This window comes from Mustela nivalis, assembly GCF_964662115.1.
Source record: "Mustela nivalis genome assembly, chromosome: 1".
Classification (NCBI taxonomy): Eukaryota; Metazoa; Chordata; class Mammalia; order Carnivora; family Mustelidae; genus Mustela; species Mustela nivalis.
This window is the reverse complement of record NC_139020.1, coordinates 117,876,158-117,896,840: the sequence shown is the minus strand read 5'-3', so window position 1 is coordinate 117,896,840 and position 20,683 is coordinate 117,876,158. Positions and strand designations below refer to the sequence as shown.

General features: G+C 50.8%; 1 protein-coding gene across 5 annotated transcripts in view; it reads right to left on the bottom strand.

Moving 5' to 3' along the window:
• The window catches only part of MYLK (myosin light chain kinase), a 265,249-nt gene that overhangs the window by 87,729 nt on the left and 156,837 nt on the right, over positions 1–20,683 (bottom strand). For all 5 annotated transcript variants that reach the window (XM_082744141.1, XM_082744140.1, XM_082744139.1 and 2 more), the window contains 5 exons: positions 19,580–19,714; positions 15,969–16,121; positions 4,110–4,247; positions 2,134–2,331; positions 906–1,155 (listed from right to left, as the gene is read on the bottom strand). In XM_082744141.1, coding sequence (XP_082600267.1) covers positions 906–1,155; positions 2,134–2,331; positions 4,110–4,247; positions 15,969–16,121; positions 19,580–19,714 — 874 coding nt within the window. The remainder of the gene's footprint in view (positions 1–905; positions 1,156–2,133; positions 2,332–4,109; positions 4,248–15,968; positions 16,122–19,579; positions 19,715–20,683) is intronic.

Here is a 20,683-nt window from a genome sequence, read left to right as displayed (position 1 = left end):
CAGGAAGCGGTTGGGGGGAGGAATGGGCATAGTTAACCTCCCTATAGTAGTTTTAAATGTCTACAAATTCTGTGATACTCGCCTCTCCAAGAGATGGCACCTAATACGGCTTAGTGACTTACTTCTAGCAAACAGAATACACAGGAGTAATAATGTGTGACCTCTAAGGGGAAATCACAAAAGACACTGCAGATTGTAGCTTATTCCCTCCCAGGATCAAGAGCTCTGTGGAAGCCAGTTGCCATGTCATGAAGTCATTCAAGCAGCTCTATGGAGAGGTCCACATGGCAAGGAGCTCCGGCCTCAAGCCAAAAGTCCTATGAGGGAGCCATCTTAGAAGTGGACCCTCCCACCTCAGTCAAGTGTTCAGAGACTACAGTCCCTACCAACAACTTCCCTGTAAAAATCATTCAACCCACTGAAACTGCGAGACAATAACTGTCATTTTAAGCTGCTTGGTTTTGGGGTAATTTGTTACACAGCAATAGGTAACTAATACACTCCATCAATCCTACAGCTTTCCAAATTTTAATCCATTCTTCCCTCTTTCATATTCTCCACATACCAGTTGGGAGTTTCATGTTTTATGACTATCCCCAGCTGGGCTCTATATAGAGAGTCTACCTGCCAGCAGGAAGACTGTCCATATAGGGGAACAAAAGTCAGGATGGAGTAAGACAGGGGACTCTGGGGAACGGAGCTCAGGATCTCAGTCAACACCTTCGCGTTGAAGCAGGAGAAATGAAAGCTTGTTGGCAGCACTGGGCTTGCCCTTCTTTTCCCTTGAAGCCCAGCCCCACATTACTTTTGGGTTTCCACGGGCTTCCTAACCCCGGGTGGGAACTTTGACAGGAGGGAGGAATGTGGGGGGGTAGTGGGGAGGCAGGACGGACACGCGGACTCACTTGAGCAGGATCTCATATTGGCCGGCATGCCAAGGCTGCACATTCTTTAGAACCAGTGTGAACACGCCCTCATTCTGTAGCACCTCGAAGTGGCCAGTGTCTTTGGAGAGGGCTTTGCCGTCTCGCAGCCAGTGCACAGTAGGGAAGGGGTCCCCAGCGATGGCACAGGAGATGAGGACACTCTGGCCCAGGGAGGCTGTCACTGAGCGAGGCCTGCTGATGAACCAGGGCTGGGTACCATCCTGAGGCTCTGGAAGTCGGCAAAGGGTTGAATTAGAGAGGAAGGCCTTTCAGCAGACAGGGTCCACTGGACTCTCCCAGCCGGTAAGGGTCAAAGACTGCACATTACCCAAATAACAGCTGGTCCAGAAATCACTTTTATTGGATATATAGTTACAGCACATCGTTCTCATGGCAAATCTATCTTGCGTATGTTCTCTGAGGATAACGCTGACAAGACGGTATTATATATCTGAAGCCAGGGGAGATAGCCTAGCTCACCGGACTAGGGGCAATTGATCTACAATGAGATGTGCATACATTTTTTTTTTAAAGATTTTATTTACTTATTTGACAGATGGAGATTACAAGTAGGCAGAGAGGCAGATGGAGGGGGGCAGACTCCCCGCTGAGCAGAGAGCCCGATGCAGGGCTTGATCCTAGGACCCTGAGATCATGACCTGAGCCGAAGGCAGAGGCTTAACCCACTGAGCCACCCAGGTGCCCCAGACGTGCATAATTTTGAGTTGACATTTGCTTTATGTATCCTTTCCTGGTCTCTCTTCTTAAATACAGGTTCTCTAAAGGCAAGGACCCAAAGGGGCCACAGCTCACCTCAAAAGCTATCACTGTGCGAATGTAACATTGTATGTTAATGATATTTCAATAAAGGGGGAAAAAAACTCTCACTCCCTAACTGTTAAGTATATCATAAGATTTCTCTCCTAGCACTCTATGCAGCTCGTCACCAATGACCCAGAGAGGGCAAGGACTTCAGAAGGCTCCAGGACACAGCGGTGCTACTCAACTGGGGCCTGAGATGGAGCTGGGGAGCTGGCCCTGGGAGCTGGAATGGGACCAGAGGAGCACAGGGGCCGTGGGGGAAACCAAGTAAGCTCACATGGTTACCTAACCTCCAGGGTGCTTTTGGACGGCCTGGCCTGCTATGGCAGCACCACCGCTTTCCCGCCCCCACCTGCCCCCACCCCCGACAGCCCCGCAGCCTCACCTTGCACCATGAGCACCGCCTGGGTGCGGACCTCTCCGACACTGTTCCAGGCTTCACAGGTATATGTGCCTGTGTCCTCTGGGAACACTTCCTGGATACAGAGGCTGTGCTGAGTGCCTCTCTGCTCAAAGTGGAAGTCTTCTGACTCCTGGATCTCATTCCCATCGTGAAGCCAGATGACCTCAGGGGGTGGGTTCCCTGGAGGGGAGACAGGGCAGGCAGACCCAGCAGGAGGTGAGTTCCCTGGGACACGGAGCAACTTTGCCCTTAACAGTGTGACGCTGTACGAAATACAAATCTCTCTATGCCTCAGTGTCCCCATCCGCAAAACAGTCTAACCCTATCTTCTTCATAGGTTTGTTGGGAGGATTGAGTAAAAGAATACAGTCCCCCAGAATAGCCCACTAGAATAGCAGAATGGAGGGATGCCTGGGTGGCTCAGTTGGTTAAATGTCCAACTTTTGATTTTTGGCTCAGGTCAGGATCTCAGGGTCGTGAGATCAAGCCCTACATCAGGCTCTATGCTAAGTGCGAGTCTGCTCCCTCGCCCTCTGCTCCACCAACATAAATAAATAAATAAATAAATAAATAAATAAAAAAAACCTTTAGCAGATCAGAAAAGCATCTGGCACAAGGAAAGTGTTCAATGCATATTCATGATAATTATTTAACAGCAGATTTGCAGAAACCAGAAAGGATGAGAAGTGAAAAAATATCAAAACTCAAGCTGCTCGGGAACACGGTAACTGGCTCTCTGGGTGTGAAGTGCAAACGCTCCCTGCTCTACCCCGCCCCACACAGCACACACACACCTCCAGGCAATGCCACGGCGACCTCGTTGTCCCTTCTCTGTCAATTGTCACCAGGAGGAAAAGTCACTTAGCATCTCATTTTGCCACCTTACAAAGGTTGCGTCTGAGGGCGGTCATGGGCGCCAGCTCACCCAAGTTTGCAAACACAGCTCAGGGTGGAGAGCGTTTTCAGGTTTTATCTGTCTGCTCTCCTGGGTAGATTCTAGCAGTTTGGGGTGGGGAACATAAAACAATGGCCACCGGAGAGAGCTGCCCCTGTGGTAGCATTGCACTCTGCTTCCTGAGGAGGATGGAGGCTGTGTGGTGTCGGGCTCTCTCTCGAGCACAGAGAGAGTGGGGTCACCTCTGATGGGGTAGCCAGCATGGATAGGGAGCCCAGGAGCAGAGCGCCTCTGCTTTCTGTCAGTTTGAGGAGTGTGGACAGGGGAGGCAGCCAGGCCTCAGCCTGGGACTGTCATGGGGGTGCCTCAGGCCTGCAGGTGTGGGGGGGGGGTGCATGCGGATCCTGAAAGGGGGAGCCCATTGGTTTCCCCACTGCTCATCTTTATTATTTCTGCAGCTCAGGATGAACTAAAGCCCAGGAGAGCGGCCTCCAGACTGATCAGTAGTCAGCAATGATTAGACACTCTGGATATGCTTGGGCACAAGCTGGTTTAGTAAGTCTGTGCCAGCAGAGTCCCCAGGCTTCTCTTGCTGGCCTCTAGCGGGAACTGAGACAGCTCACACTGAGCTGCTGGTCAACATGCTCTTGTCACCTGGTGGTTTTAGAAGGACCTCTTCTCTATCTTCTCACTTTAAACTTGAGCAGAGCAATAGGGTATCTTCTAAGATCTGGGAAGTTCTTACATCAGCTGGTTTTGGGCCAGTGTTCAAAATCTTCCAGCTAAGGTGAACCCATTATGTTTCCCCACTAATCACCACCCCGCTAGCTATGGTCATCTTCTTCCTCTGGACCACCTTGAATTAACCTTGAATCCGGAAAATCCTGCCCAGAGGAAGCAAAAAAGAGGGACCAGCAGGCTCCACTTCTTTGGGTCCACTGACAGTCCTGTGCTGACTTTCTGGTGGGGGGGATGATCTGAGCAGAATGTGGGAGAGCAATGTGTATACGGCAACCATGCCCGTTTTCACATCAACCCCAAGGAGAGAGATGCAAAGACAGACCTGACACCTGGACTGTCATGGTGACGTGGCTTCCATCCATGACTTTGAGGTCAGAGAGGCCCTGCAGGAATACCGGTGCGACAGGCTTGCTGGGAGCTGCGGGCAGGAGGGACCCGCTCTTCCTGTCACTCTTCTTTTCTGTGCAGCAGACAACAGAGTGGGGGGTGAACAGTCATTTATTCATTCGACAAACACGGACCTGATGACTGCCGGGCAATCAATTATGTCGAGGCTCGGGCTTCCACCAGAGATGGAAGGTGCTAACAGGTGGGACACGTGGAGAGGGGCTGGAGGTCATAGGAAGGCAGTGAGCCCCTTTCTCTGCTTGGTGTGCCGGTGCCCATGCCTGGGAACAGGGAGAGGAGGGGCTTCTGCAGGGCCAAGCCTGGCCAAGGCTCTGCTTCCTCCGGAGAGTTTCAATACCTGCCACCTTACGAGATTTTTTTTTTTAAACTTCACTCACCTTTTTAAATACATGCTACGCTCCCATGGCACCAAGTTTTAAAAGTACTAGAGAGTGTGTGTAGTCTCCCTTCCACCCACCCCTGACCTGTGACCATCAGGCTCCTCTCCCCAGAGGCAACCTATTTTCAGTTTCTGGTTCGTCTTGCCAGAGATGGCCTACAGATATAATACACACAAGCAAATAGGCATACTCTTCCATTTTCTTCTCTTATAGAAACAATAGTGCGCTCTATGCACGGATGGTCATCTTATTTTTTCATTTACCTGCGTACCTTGTTGCCTCTCATAAACCAGAGCGAAGAGCTTCCTTGTCATTTCCTATGGCCGTGTGAGACTACACACCCTCCCATAAGATTTTAGGTCCCCAAGAAAGCCAAAAGATACCACTCTCATGAGAGGGACTCAAATTAAAAAGACTGGCCACCCCCAGCCCTGGTGTGGGTGAGGATGTGGAGCGCCAGGACCTCTCCCACGCTGCCCTCCCACGCACGGGACACACCCTTCTCAAATCAGCATGGCACTTCCTTAAAAAGTTAAACATGCATTTACCATATGATCCAATCCTTCTACCCCTGGGTATTTGCACAGAAGAAATGAAAGCATGTATCCATACAAAGACTTGTACACAAACGTTCATAGCAGCCTTATTTCTGATGGCCCCAAACTGGAAACAACTTGAGTGGCCATTGACAAGTGAGTGAGGAGATTGAGCCATATTTATGCAGTGGGATAGGACTCGGCAATAAAAAGAAACAGACTAACATGAGACACTACAACAGAGAAATCACAAAAATGACCCTGAACAAAAGAAGCCAAAGGAAGAGCACATACTGGATGATTCCATTTATATAAAATTCTATAAAATGCAAAACCTAGGGAGGGCAACCGGGCAAGCAGATCTGCGGTTGCCTGGGGTTTATGGGGAAGGATTGTAAAGGGGCACCAGGAAGCATTTGAGGTTGATGGAAAAGTTCATTTCTTAAAATTGGGTGAAGTTTTCATGGGTGAAGATTTCAAATTAAACACCATGAATATACGCAGTTTGTTGTACATCAACAGGATCTTAGTGAAAACTGGGGAAAGAAAATCTCAGAGGGAAGGTGGAAGTAAACCAGCTAGTCTGAGACAAAAGCTAGAACAATTCTCTGGGTTCAGTGTTGACCCACTCACCTGTTTCAGTTCTCCAGGGAGGTGGGGTTACAAATAGGCTTTCTGTTGTTCTTGGAATGCCCTCCAGGCTGGGCCTGGACCTGCCTTTTGTGAGCCGGAGGGGAAGGGGCAGCAGAGTGGCTGAGCTAGCGTCACCCACGCAGGATGGCCCTGGTGCAGGACGAGCTCGTGGCTGACCAGTCTCTGATCTTGCCCTTTGCCCTGCGAGCCGAGTGGCTTTGACCTTTAATCATTCTGGAGCTTTTTTGTTTTTGTGTTTTGGCAGGGGTAGGGAGGGAGACGGCTTTCCTCTTCATCTCCTCTAACGATATCTCTAACTTAAACTCTAAGTTTTGGGGGAAAGGGACTCTGGTATTTTGGGTTCTTATTAGCAAGGGCCACATAGACCAAATTTCTGGAAAGCCAGCAGCCATGGGGATACATCTCCACTGTGCTTTACACACCTGAGAAAAATCAAACTTCACATTTGCCACTGAGTTTCTGTCTTTTGGCACTAAAAAACAAAACAGGGCCCACTGCAGAGCTCTCCGGGCGCAGCCTCCGGGAGTGAGGATGGGAGATGCTGAGAAGGCTCAGAATGCTGGAGGGAACTGTCCCCAGAGGCAAGTGCATTGTGAAGGGCACGGAGACAGGGTAAACCCAGAGTCCGAGACCAGGGATGTGCACTCAGGTCCTGGTGCTGCCTCCGCCCCAGCCCCCAGCATCCCTGCCTCTGTCAGAGGGACAGCTACACAGACATGCCCTTGACCCGAGGCCCTGGGAGTGGGCTCGGGGAGGCCCAGAACCGGAAGTGCAGACATCTCCTTACTCTGCCTAGGCTGCAGCGGCCAGGAAAGCAGGATGCCTCAGGAGAGTTGAGAAATTTCCTGTCCTGCACGGACTAAGACTTGAGGACAGAATGTTTCTGCTCTTCTAGATCCACCCCCTCCCCCGCCCTGTTCCTGCTCCTCTGTTACCTCAGCCAGTCCCCAGTTTTAGAGGTCCACATAGACGGGCATTCCTATGTTCCTATGTGCTGCAGGAACATCAAACACTCCTTTGAGCTGCCGGCGCACCTCCGCACCTCCGTGGCCCCTACCATCTCTCAGATCTGGCCCCAGGCAAGTCACTGCCTCTGTCTTAAACTCAAGGGCCTCACCTGTGTTTAGGGTAATAACAATATAATCCCTGGGCTTTGGGAGCTTTAAAGAGAGAACATGTGAACACACTTTGTGGGTCTACTCAACACCACTGAGACCTTCTGTGTGAAGCTGGCACAGGCAGTGACTCAGTCTTACCTGCCCGGGCGGCATTATTGTGGGTTATAAGCTGCAAACAAACAGAGATGGGGCCCTCACCCAAGGACTGCAGACTTGTTTTGTTTTTACATGACCCGAGGTAAATACTGTTAGGAATACAGATGCATAGCTTAAAACTCTCCTGGGATATATGTAAAATAATTTGAGAACAACCCGGTGGCAACCCCTCCAGGAGACAGATGAATGGGAGGACTGCTCCGTGGGCGCCCGGCCTGGGAGACATGGTAGTCCCACGGCACCACGGTCCCAGACCTGCCCTGTGTTCCCCACACCCCAGGCCTGGAAGGAGGGTAAAGGGAAATGATTGGAAGCAAGGGGGCAGAATGAATCTGACCTCAGACCTACAGACTGGGTCACGTGGGATCAGTGTGACAGAGTCCTGGCTAGGGAATGGCTGAGTCATGCCTAGCATTCAACCACCCCAAATTCTTCACCGGGTGAGAAACCAACCAGCCCTCCCACAAACACACTTTGCACTGGGATTACAGAGCCATGAGCCATGAGAAAAGCAGTTTTCTGGAAGTGGCCTGAGATAAACAGCCCTCACTAGCATCCCGAGACCCTAGTCCCGCTCCCACCACCCACTCCCCTGAGAGGCCATAGCATGCGCAGGTGAAGTGACCTGCATGAGGTCACAGGGCGTCATAGGCAGACCTAGAGCTCGTACCCAGGCCTTCTGACGGGAAGGCCCAGATGTCCTGGAGACCATCTCTTGCATGGGAACTATGCTTCTCCGGCGGCAAACTCCCGACAAGAGCAGAGATCTTATCTGCTGACCCACAACCTAGACTCTTGTCAGGGGAGGACAGCTAACGCAGAGCGAGGCCTAGCCAGTGGAAAGGGAAAGATGTGTGGACTGCACTGAATTTCAAAGCCAAACAAATTACTGTGTCTCATCTGTAGCCTATGCACTATGGTGTCCGCTCGTGCTCACTCTTGGAGAGACTTGGAGGAAACCAGAAGACAGATAGAAGGTGGTGCTCTGAATTTGGAGCTCTGGCTGTCTGACATGACGCAACATTCCAACCCACAGTCTATCAGGTCTGGATGCTACCATGTTGATAAGTGTAACGTCTATCTACACCATCACTATAATGCATGATAAATATCGGAGGGTTGTTAGATGATTCAAAGCAGCAACCTATGTAAGGCAGCTAGAACAATGTCTGACACATAAGAAGTATAAAAATTCATGTTTTTTTTTGCCTTTCCTGACCCAACTGACCTTTTTTGGTTGGGTGCACTCAACGCGGCCGTACCTACGATGAGAGCCATCCTCCAAACCAGGACATTGCTGTTGAACCAGACAACTCTGGAAGGACATAGAGCAGACGCCAACAAGGGGACATCATCACAACAATGCCTTGCAGGGTCTGGCACTTTAAGATTCTGAAGGATGCTCTCAGCCCATTCAGCGTTATCCTCAACATCCCCAGAGGTAAGGCAGGTTGTATCCCCACTTCTCTGAGGCTCAGAAAAGGGAGCAGGCCTGTGCTAAGATCCCAGGGCTGATGTGACGTCCAGGGGCTTGGTCTGGACACACTCCCCTGCTGTCCTGAGAACAAAGGGCAGCCACCCAGATTCCTGTGGGAGCTCTCACTCACTGTTTGTCCATGCCCAGACTCGCCAGTGCCCCTAGAGAGCTGCACCTCTGGGCTTCAGCTTTGGAGGTTGTCTGGCATAGTTCTGGTCTGAAGCCGGGGGTGGGGGGCGAGTCTGAGGCAAGAGGTCCCCAGTGGCCCAGGGAACTACCACTGGGAGCCGCCTTCATCTGGGGAGGGCAGGCACTGGCCATGGCACACAGGTGGCAAGGGAAGGGTCCCCAGGACCCAGAGACAGACGTCTCTGCTCAAATGGGGCCAGACTAAATATACCCCAGGTTTCCTCACAGCTGTGCTTCCTGCCACTCTGCCGAGACCAAGCCTGGAGAGAACCTGCTGTCTGGGATCCAGGAAGGGCCAAGCTCCCTTAATGTACCGGCCTAGAAATAAAGATGGAATGTGAACTCACCTGGGGCGCCGGTACGAGGTCCCCTGGCTAGTGACTCTGTAGTCACTCACAGACTCACTCTGTCATTTAACAGCGTAGCTAGCTACTACATGCCCTGTTCCACCTGGAGAGAAAGGGAACAGACCAAGCCTGCCCTCCAAGGAAAGACAAGACCTGAGATCAAGAATACTTAGAAGCAGTTTGCCGACAACAAGAATGATGCCATATCCAGTAAAGCTGGTGACGGGACTGGAGAAGGGGGAGGAACAGCAGAGAGGGTGGGGCAGAGAGGGGCAGATGGAGGGAAAAGGAAGGGCCCTCCCCAGCCCCCCACTGACCCTCTGATGTCTTTCTCCTTGGCCACTTTTGCTCTGTTTTAAATAATCAGAAACGGTTTCTGAAAACCCCCACATTAACTTCTTGCTCTGGGGAGGCAGAAGCAGCAAACAGAGAACCTGTCAGCGTCCCTGAGACCCAGCGGGGCCGGAGTAGCTGTAGGCCTGATGCGGTGGGCAGCCCCTTACCTCTGACCACGGCAGCTCTCCACCTGTGAAGTGGAGGTCATTCACAAGGGGACTTGTGATGGGAATGAAATAATTGACAAGTCAGCTTTTCTAAACCATTAGTTGTTTTCTGTCAAAACAACGTTCCTCATTAAAAACACTGATGGTTTAGAACAGTCGCATGAACTGGTATTAACTCAGTATTTCATTTCTGAAAAGTTCTTAATTAGAGAAAGAGTTAAATACCCACCCAACAGGTACACTTTGTTACCATTCTCATTGGCTCCTATGCAGTAACTTTTATAAGCTATTTCTCAAAGCTGGAGATATGAATGAAGGCTTTAGCTTCTCTTGGGCTTGAAATTAAGAGGCATCTACAGTCTCTGTCCCAGGGGCTGGCCGTGATCTCAGCCCTCCTTCGACACTACAGTGACCCTCCCTTTGGGTGCTTCCTTCCCATTCCACGGGTTTAGCAGGAAAAACACTTCGGGGTTTCTCCTTAGAAGCATTCTCTCCACCTGTCTCCTTTTATCAGCCACCCTGATCGGATCCGAGCTTTCATTAAATACACATGTTTACACTTTGAGTAGCTTGCCTTGAAAATGGCCCTCTGCAGGCTTCCAGCTCATTCACAACTTATTTCAGATTAGAACAAGAAATTGGGGGAAAGAGCTTAAACAGATGACACAGACACATAAACAGAGGTAAACAGAGGGTGTTGGTGGGAAACATCCTACCATCCAGGAGCCCCCCCTGCTCCCAGGACTCTCCCCTATCTAAGGACCCCTGCCTATTGTCATCAGGGCCATTTACTAAGTCCCACTCTTAGAGCCTCAGACCCTGTCCTCTAGCAGCTTGCCTGCATCCCTGGATTCACCAAATGAAAATGGTTGTGGAAGGCTCTCCCCTACTTCCTAACACCCTCCCTCCTTAAACCTCTCATGGACAGAGGCAGACCTCTTGCAAAGGCACAGCTGGAAACCACTGCTGAGCTTTTTTGCTTAGTCATTACAATGCAAAATACCATTCCAACAGCCAACCTGGTTCACTCCAAGCCCTCTTAGGGTATGAAAATTCAGTAAATCACCATCTGAAGGGAGCTCTGGAAGCACAATCCTCCCTTCTTTATTTGGTGCTCAAAATCCAGCACGGTCCAGGGATCAGAGACTAGCCTCCTTTCCCTACATGCCATGACGTTGACCATTGACTCTAGAGGACTCGGCAAAGGAAGCTTACCTTCACCCAGCCCCTTGCTATGAGCAGGGCATTTATGCAAGGTGTAAATCCCTAGTACTCAACTTCTCTTCCAACAAAAGTCTCTCCTAACCAAATAAACCTACTTGGTGATTCGGCAAAACTTCTACTTCTATATCATAAAAAGAGCTTTGGTCTGTTGGTTTTTCTCCCCTCCCACTGACTTCTCTAGAACCTGAGAAGCAAACGGGAATAGAAGTGTGCGAAGAGAGAACAAAAAGAAACAATGACGTAGGACAGTCCCCAAAAGATCTCTGACCAGTAATGGCAGGGGTGCTGGACGGGAAGCAGGAATCACTGCCACCACAGCCTTCTGAGTGACTCAGAAGTTACAGTCAAATGCTCAACATAAAAGTACAGCAGCCAAAGCCCCCAGCGCTCCTTCCTAAGGAGGGCCTGGAAACCACCATCATATACCATCATACAGTCATAGCGTGGATCACATTTTGCTTTTAGGGACACAAAGCTGTTATTCTGGATGGTGTTCTTGACCAAGGCCTCCAAGCAAGCAAAGGACAGATTCGGCCAACAGGGGGCTGGACAACTAGATAGTTCTGCATCTCTTATTGTCCAATTAGTAAACCAAGGCTTCAGTTCTGTGATATGGACACACATACACTCAGAAATCTTCCTGTGATGCAGGACCCCGTTTCTGCTGTATTCAAACTACATTAAACTAAAACATTGGTTATAAAATAATTTAACATTTATCTGCTTGCCTTTCTAGAATTTAAAAAATATTTCTGGGACAGATGTGTGTGAACGAGCTAAGGGTCTTCGAAGACAGACCAAAAAAAATTAAAACCAAAGTTTATCCTCCTTCAATACATTTCTCTTTAGCTAAGGTAAGTATCAGAAATGTTTCCAGTGCTTGAGAGTTTATCGAGGGGAGACACCACTGGACAGATTACACAGTATCTGAAATTCCCGAGCTTCATTTAGGAGAGAGGTGGGCGTGGGAGGCTGTCAGGGCTCCGCGCTGCCCCACTCAGCACCTGTTAATAACCTGAGAGTGAACTGGGCTTCTACTGATGCTCTAAGTTTCATCTTTTTACTCTAGATAGCAGTTTCTTTAAAACCTTCCCCACATTTTATGTCCTTAGGTGCCTTTAAGAGGTCCAGCAAGCCCTCAGTTAAATAAACACCATTAAGCTGAAACACTAAAGTCAAAATGGGCACAGTTAGCAAGTTAGTAAATCTAGTCACTTAAGAATTTTAGCCTTGAAAAAGATACTCCAGGGGGAGATAAATTAAAGTATTCTAGCCTGAGGAAGTCTCCCCCTGACCCCAATGACTCAGTCCAAATACGCTGAAATATTTACTCCCCTCTCGGATCTTCCTAGGCTCTGTAGGAATTTAGATTAATCATCCTTTAGTGTTCTTCTTAGGTTGGGTTGGTGGGGAAAGGCTTTCATTGCCTGGCTAACTATTGGGGAATTTTTTTTTTTTTTTTTTTTTTTTTTTTAATCCTGGGCTGGAGGGAAGAGAGAAGGAATATTGGTTGAGGGACTCTTGAGAGCTAGCAGGTGGGTTTCTGGCACACTCCAATGAGCACTGAGCCCCCAGGGAAGTCAAGAGGTAAAGTGACATACTTCTAGAGAGGCCGTCTACTGCTGTGTGCTTTCAAGCATTCCCTGAACACCGTCTCACAGAGGAGGCCCCGATTCACAGGCAATAATGACTAAGAAAGGGTCCCTGCCTGCAGGGAGCTTACAGTCTAGCAGGGAAGACAAACCAGCAATTAGAGTGAAATCCCACAGTTAGAATAAAATGTGGGCTCCTTACCCCTAGAGGCCCTGCATGAGGTGCCCCTGCCCCTCTTTCTGAACTCCTTCTCACTTTGCTCCCACCACCCTGGCTTACCTGCCTGTTCCTTGAATAGGCTGACCTTGCTCCCAATTTTAGGCCCTTTGCACCTGCTGTCCCGCCTGCCTGGAGCCCTGTTTCTCCAGCTCCCTGAAGTTTATGCTCAAAAGTCCCCTCCACTTAGCGCCTTCCTTCACCACCCAATGTGCTCCTCACTCATCCTCCAGAAGGATCCCTTCCACCTTTCTCCGTCAGTACATGACTAAACTAGGTGGTGATTATGGTGCGTCTCCCCATCAGAACGCATGCACCTGGAAGGCAGAGTGTGTCTGCCCTGCTCACTGGGGCCTCCCTAGAATGATGTCTGGCCCAAAGCAGGGACTTAGGGACAGATTTATTGGCAAATAAGCACAATGATAGGGGAAGTTTAGCCAGCGAGAGGACTCATTCTGGGGTTCCCGGGGAGGGCTTCCTAAAGGAAGGGACATTTGCTGGGGAGAGAGGGAGATTTTGGAGAAAGGGGTTGCAGAGAAGAGGCAGAGAAAGCTGGGTAAAGTGGCCGCAGAAATCACATCAGAGTGCTGGGCCAGCGATTTCTGGATGATTGCAAAACCTTGGCAAAAGGCTAACGAGGTGAGAAAGAGCACCCACACCTGGCGTTCCGCGGAGCATATGCGGGGCTCTGGGCTGAGCGAGCCTGCAGCACAGCCGCCCTGGAAACCGCCTCCTCCCCGGAAAGCTGATCGCAAGGGCGCCCTCTCGTGGCCAGAGTCCCTAGAATGGGGTCCTCCTCAGGCTCTAGTGTCTCTGCCAGGTGCCTCCCTCCCTCTAGAATTCTTGCTCCTTCCTAAAAACAAACGAACAGGCACACGGATGGACAGACAACCGCCGCCCACCCACGGTGGCAAAGTTGGTCCTTTTGTAAAACCGCTTAGACTTGGCATTTTGAATGATTTTACCGTGTGTAAAGGTTGGGGGGCAGTCTGTTGGTCAAAATTGCAACAGCACACATCGAGCCCTTCCTCTGTTCTGAGGACATTCCGTGTATTCATTAACTCAATCCTCAGTACTGGGGACTGTGACTATCAGTGTCCCCATTGCATGGAAGAGGAAAGAGAGGCCCTGAGGGTCGAATGGTGCCCCCATGACCAGGCAACCTAGTGGTGCAGCAGGATTCACTCTAGGCCAGTCAGCTCCCCAGCCAGGATGGGACTGTGGCTGTGCCACACTGAGGCTTAACAGAAAAGTCAGGCCGTGGGCAGCTAAGGAGAGGCTGGAACCACGCTCGGTGCAGTGGGAACAAATGTCTCTCCTGTGGTCCCCCAACCCCTCAGATGCCCCCAGAGACCTAGAGCTCCAGGAACTGCCAGTAAAGAAAAAACTCCACAGCTGAGGATGGGGTAGGACATGGCCTTGAGCTGCCTGACCGCCCAGGGCAGGGAGCCAGGGGTGTCCCTGTGCCAGGCTCAGCCAACCTGGCTCCTGTGCCGACAGCCCAGCCCTGCGGCCCGCGCGTGGCCACGTCTCTCAGCCTGCTTCACCATTTATGGTATCTGAGCCTCTGTTTGGCCTTCACAGGCCAGCAAATCCCCACACCGGGAGGGAGTTCTCACTCACGCGGGGCTGTTCTCAGAGCAAACCCCAAAGACTCTTGGCAGAGCTCTTGCTGGGGACCTGTTTCTGCTTTAAAACATGTGTGCATGGGCAGTCACCCAGACCCCACTTCTCCCACAGACCTGGGGACAAGGAGAACGACCCCAAAGGCTCCTTGATCCTTCATCTAAGGACCCCCACCTCCAGAAGAACTATTAGCTCAGCTGGGTCTCTTTAATCCAAACTAAACCCAGGCAAGTGGGGACAGGCACAGGATTAGCAAGGCCACTGGCTGAAGTCAGTGGGGAGAGTCTTGGGCAATAGATCCGTCAGATGTCACCCTGGCCCTCTTGCCCCTTACTAGGCTTTGGAGCAGGCCATGTGGACTTGCAAAGAGAGCCCCCCTGTTGGGAAGGGGAGGGTCTCTCCTCTGGCCCAAGAGATGAAGCTCAGATCTCTTTTTGTTTCATTATCACAATTTCCTGAGGCCCTTCAATGAGCCATGAAAGGAGGGAGACCTGTAAGGACAAAGCCAGAATTCCAGCTGACAGATTCCAGGGGTGGGGGTAGCCAGAATCAGGCTGCCTCCTGGGTGTGACCGGCTTCCTGGAAGGAAGGAGAGGCCTGGTGATGGCTCCATGCTAGCGCCCTTCAGAGAAATTGGGGAGTCCTGGGAATGGGCCCCTTTTCGGCAAAGAGCCCCACAGAGCACCAACCCCTAATCCTTATAGGGTGACGCTGCCCAGCCTACAGGGCCCAGGCTGTCCCCATGGGCCAGTGAATGCACACCCTGGAAAAGGGAATAGGATGGAGCACAGGCTTGGAGTCACAAGGATCTGCGTCTCGAAGCCCAGTCTGACTTTACCAGCTTGTGTGCTTGGGGGAGCTGCATAAGCTTTTTGAGACCTCCAGACCCTTTGGTCTAAAATAAGGGAGAGCGTGGGCCTCCCCAGGCCTGCTGAGGTCTAAATGAGAAAGTATTTAACGCAGTAACCAGCACGTGATTTCCTCCTTGCCCTTTTCGGTGGAACCAGGTCGTGTGTCCTCCCAGAAGGCAGTTGCCCACGTTATAGGGAGCACCACCCCACACCCCCCAAGAGCTGAACCCTGGGGGGCAGAGGGAAGAGACATGGTCTCCTGCCAGTATGCTAGGGAGCAGGGGCCTAGGCCCTGGGAGGGGGGAAAGGTAGGGAAGCAGGCTTACCTGGACACCCCGGCCCCGGGGAGCATTCCCCCGGTACCATCACCATGCCTGCCGACCCCACAGCCCAGACAGTTCTGTTTCAAGTGCAGTGACTCCCCTGGAACTTCCTGGGACTAAGGGCTGGGTGCGGATCAATGGATGAGCGTGGTAATCAGATTACTGGACACCAGGCTGCTGATGTATGAAAACCAGCCTAGGCTGGTGGGAAGGAGCAGGGCCAAGGAAAAGGGGAACATCCTGGGACCCTCTTGAAGCCCCTAGTGAGGGAGGCAGCACTTGTGAGACCCCCTGAATCCTAAGGGGGTATGCGAGTACTCCTCCTGGGGTACCTTTCCATGTGAGGGGACTTCTTACCACTCTGGAAGCATCTTGAGCCAAGGGAGCCCTTGCCTCTTTCCACTGCATCCTCCCTCAGCCCCACTGGGGTAAGGGGGTGGGGAGGGGGCCTTTGCCTTGTGACTGTGGACCTCTAGAGGCCATTGCCTCCACCTGCCTGCCTTCAGGTGCAGGGTGCTCTTTCTCCAAAGCAGGTGTCTGCATCAAAGATGCTTCTAGAGAGGCGCCCAGAGGCTCCTACCATGGACAGTGACCCGGGCGCTGCAGGACACCTGCCCCACGGTGTTCTTGGCCAGACAGGTGTAGATGCCGTCATCTTCCGGCAGGGCGTCCTGGATGTGGAGCTCGGCCACGCCAGCCTCACAGGAGGAGTGAGCATACTGGATGGGCTGCTCTGTGGAGGGAAGCACAGGAAGGCTCAGGCTGGGGGTGGGAGAGGCTCCCCAATGTGGGGCTGCAGCTGTCAAGTCACCATGTTTGCTCAGACCCACTGGGTTGATGACGTGTTTGGCCATCCCCTATGAGGGGATAGAGGAAGCCAGGTGTTAGGGAGAGAGATGAAGGAGACAGTGATTGTTGGGGCGCAGGAGCAAGGCTGGGGCTGGAAGGACTGTGGGGAGAGATTCTGGAAGCACTGCAAATGCAGGAGGGAAGGGGGCATAGTTCTGTGCATTTTGTTTAAAGGAACAGCCCCAACATCCATAGCCTGGACTTCAGAGAAGTCTGAGCCTGGAAAGAAGCTCACAGGGTCATCTGGCCCAGAGCCCAGCCTCAGGCACAACAGGAGGCTCCTGGCTCCTTTTAGACGTCTCCAGAAATAATGAGTCTATTTCCCACTACAGATATTCATCAGAAAGCAAGTGTGTGACCTCAATCTGATGCTGCAATTCGGTGCATTTTGGTACATTTTAGGGTTCATGGAAAAGATAAATATGGGAAACTAAAAATGACTCTGGCCCCTTCTTTCCAGAGTCCCTGCCATGAGAGGCCCTTTATTCAGGACACATAAAGTCCTGCATGGAGATAGAAGTGCATGCTATGAACGTCAGTGGTTTCCTTAATGCTATACGTCCCTGGGACTTTATCATTCCAGGATGTGAGCTTTTATTTCCAGGGGAAAAAAAAATCTCGTCACTGAAGATTCTGGCCTCAGAACAGGAATGTGTCTGCTCACCATATAGGAAGCAACTGTCAGTTGCTTCCCCTGTCAGGCCCCAGGGTCCTGGTTTGCACTTCATAAAACTGGGGGTGGGTAGTGGGGGGGGGGAGGAGAAAGTGCAGAAAGAAGTCCTCTCCCTGCAGTCCAATGTTTTCTTCTGCACATAGCAACACCTCGCGTCTCCATGACAGTCTGCAGAGACTGCCAAGCAAGCATGCCATAGAGTGGGAAAGAAGAGAGTTTGCCCTTCATAAAGGTGGGGCTGGGAGCTGGGGAAAGGCAGGGGCCAGGACTGGGCGACCGAGAGGACTGAACACACAAAGCTCTTGGCTTTTTGTGAAAAGAAATGATACTCTACAACCTGTCTTCCTTGAGAACATCAGTACATTCCACGACATCTATCAAAGCGTCTCTGCTGTCGAAATGTGCCAACAAAGTGTTTGAGATCTCTTTTGTTACTGGAGCATAACTCACTTTGGCTCTACACACATGGGATAGGATGGTGGCTCCAGAAAGGAGTTGCGGGCTCGGGGCACTCAGAATTGAGAGCCACAGAACTCTCCCCACCAGGAGACTGGGAAGACTGGTTAGCCGCCCAGAGAACTTGAGCATGATCGCCCTCTAGTGGTAATGGTGTGGAAATGCCAACATTGACCAAAAATAAAAAGGTAGGGTGGCTTTTCCAGGTCCTGAGGAGTACAGACCAGGCGTCCGCAAACTACTGCTCATGGGTCAAATCTGACCTGCAGCCTGTTTCTGTATAGCCTGAAAGCAAAGAATAGTTGTTACAGAGTTTAAATCGTTGAAAAAAAAATCAACAGGAAAATATTTCGTGATCTGTGAGTAGTGTATGAAATTCACATTTCAGTGTCCATAAATAAAGTTTTATTGCAACACTGTCACACTTATTCATCTACATATTGTTTCTGGCTGCTTTTCTGCTGCCACAACAGCAGAGCTGAGTAGTTGTGACAGAGACAATATGGCCAGCAAAGCTGAAAATACTTACTATCTGGCTTTATGGAAAATGTTTCTTGACCCGTGGTCTGGATTCTGAGCCAGAGGGAAGTGAAACTCTCTTACTCAGATGCATTACTAGTCCTTAAAGTCCGTGTTCTGTTCCAGTTGCAAAGAGGCTGCCTCTTTGTAGTCAGTTCCAGGATCCCATAGAAGCTCTGTCCATAGCGAGGGGCGGAGGGAAGGGTGACTTCAATTGTCACTTATTTGTCCAAGAATATGACACATGGGAAAACTATATTCACCTTTTCTCACTGACTAGAGATAATCACTAGCAAAGCCTAAGCAAACTATACCAACTAGGGAGGTTCACAAGTAACACGTCAATAGTGTAGAAACAGCTGGGGCAATTTGGTGCATAGCTGACAGGTGCCACTGTCCTGTTCTATCAGCCCTGAGAGGTCTGAGTCCCAAACATTCTGTTTCAGCTCATCTCCTCACCCATAAAGAGGCTGATGTCCGGGGAGTGAAGAGGGGTGTCCAAGGTCCCCCAGCCTAGATGGCAGAGAAGGCTAAGTGCCCTTGTCTCCTGACTGGGAGCTCTTCCTTCATCCTCCCTGTGGATCCCCAAAGCAGGGGCTCCCAAAGCAGACCCCATTCAACATCAACAACTTGATGGACTGTTCTCAGTTCTTTTTTGTTTTGTTTTGTTTTGTTTTTGTTTCCTTTAAGATTTTATTTATTTATTTGACAGAGAGAGCGAGAGAGCACAAGCAGAGGGAGCAGTAGAGGCAGAAGGAGAGGAAGAAGCAGGCTCCCCACCAAGCGGGGAGCCCAATGCGGCGCTTGATCCCAGGAACCCAGGATTATGACCTGAGCTAAAGGCAGATGCCCAACAGACTGAGCCACCCAGGCGCCCCTGTTCTTAGTTCTAAAATTAGAGTTCTCCCATACTTTTGGAATCAAAAGGCTTTTTTTACCAAGAGAAGAGTGATAATATATGACTGCAAGTTTTTTCAGAAGACCTTACTTGGCAAAAAAAAAAAAAAAAAAAAAAAGTTGGAATGTCTCTAGGACTATAACATTAAAAAGAATTGCTGGTCTACAAATCCCAAAACCAACTGTCACTAAATAGAAGGTAAGGTTCAGGGATGTCTGGGTGGCTCAGGCAGTTGAGGAGGCTGCCTTGAGCTGCCTTTAGCTCAGGTCATGATCCCAGGATCCTGGGATCGAGTCCCATATCTGGCTCCTTGCTCAGCAGGGAGCCTGCTTCTCCCCCTGCCTGCAGCTGCCCCTGCTTGTGCGCTCTCTGACAAAGGAATAAATAAAATTTTATATAAACAAATAAATAAATAAATAAAAGGTGAGTTTCCACGAGTAACTTCTAGTATGGTTCATTTATTTGTTAATTTGCTTACTTATTGACTCAACAAATATTTATTGAGGACCTACTGTGAGTCTGGCCAAGTTGGTTGTGCACCCACGTACATTAGCTGTTTCATATAAAGGATCTAATTCACCTTCACAGCCCCCACCCTGGGAGGCAGTTGACATTATTCCCATGCTGCAGGAGCTCAAGGCTCAGATAGGAATAGCAACTTGCCCGGCGTCCCCTGCCAGCCAATAGCAGACTCCATGGTCCCGTGAGCTCCCTGTACCCTGCAGGTTCATGCCAAGCCAAGTGAGAAGGCAAGCAGGGCCAAAGGGCCCAGGGGGCTGGAGCAGGGGGAACTCACCATTGAGCAGCCAAGTAATTTGGGGGACCGGGGTCCCCTGCACTGAGCACTGCAGCACAAAGTCCTGGCCCTCGACGACAGTGCAGTCCTTCAGGACCCTGGAGAACGAGGGTGCTACCTCCAGTGCAGCCAGACCTGCAAGGGCAGAGAACACACGGGCCATCTCAGACCACAGCCGGCGGGCACAGGCACCGGGCTTTCTCAGGAGCCTGGCTTAGCCTTAACCTCTCTGCATGCTCGGAGGCAGGCTGCACCACAGGTGTGGAGACCTGGGGCCAGAGACGGAGAAACCAGCAGTGGCTTATTCGTGGCCACAGAGCAGCCCAGGTCCACAAGCGCTCAGGACATGGGCCTGCCCCCTCCTCTGGGACTCAGGCTCCTCCTCGCCTGTCCTGGAGCACCCACAGAGCTCCTTCTTCCCTGTTTTCCTGGTCCCCCATTACTCCCCAGCGTCCCTTCTCTCCTTTACCACATGCCACTGGACCTGCACAATCTTGAGAATCTCTTTGTAACTGCAGAGACAAACATGCCCACTGGGGAGGATATTTCAATTTTAAAGTGTTATTTTTTCCAATCCCAGGACTGGATCAAACAACAAAGACTCACACGTGTCCTAGTTTTCCAACCTGAGCCAATGGCTCAGGACTGCTGGGGCCTGGGACAATGCATTCCTAAGTTCCCTCAGGACTCTGAGGCATATTTTCATTGAGAACCATTGAGCAGAACTTTCCAGAAGCCCTCAACAGGTGGACTGGGGAAGCATTTTGTAGATTGGGGGGAGGGGGCTTAACTAAGAGGAATAGGGATAGATGGTTTCTTCCACAAGCAGAACATACTGCAGAAATGTCAAAGTGGCTGGGAGCCGAGAACGGGGAAGGGATTTGGTAATTAGAAGAGGCCTCCCCTGTGCCTCTCAGGAGAAGCTATTCCATGCAGTGGTGAGTGGTAAGCTATATTGTATTGCAGGGGTTTAAGGACGAAAGCTGGCACATGAGGGCTTACTACATGCCAGGCACCTTCCCACATGAGACTGTGACAGTGCCATGAGATTGTTTTCTTCGGCTCATTCTATAGACCTGGTTAGTAGTTTGTCATAGTCGGGCC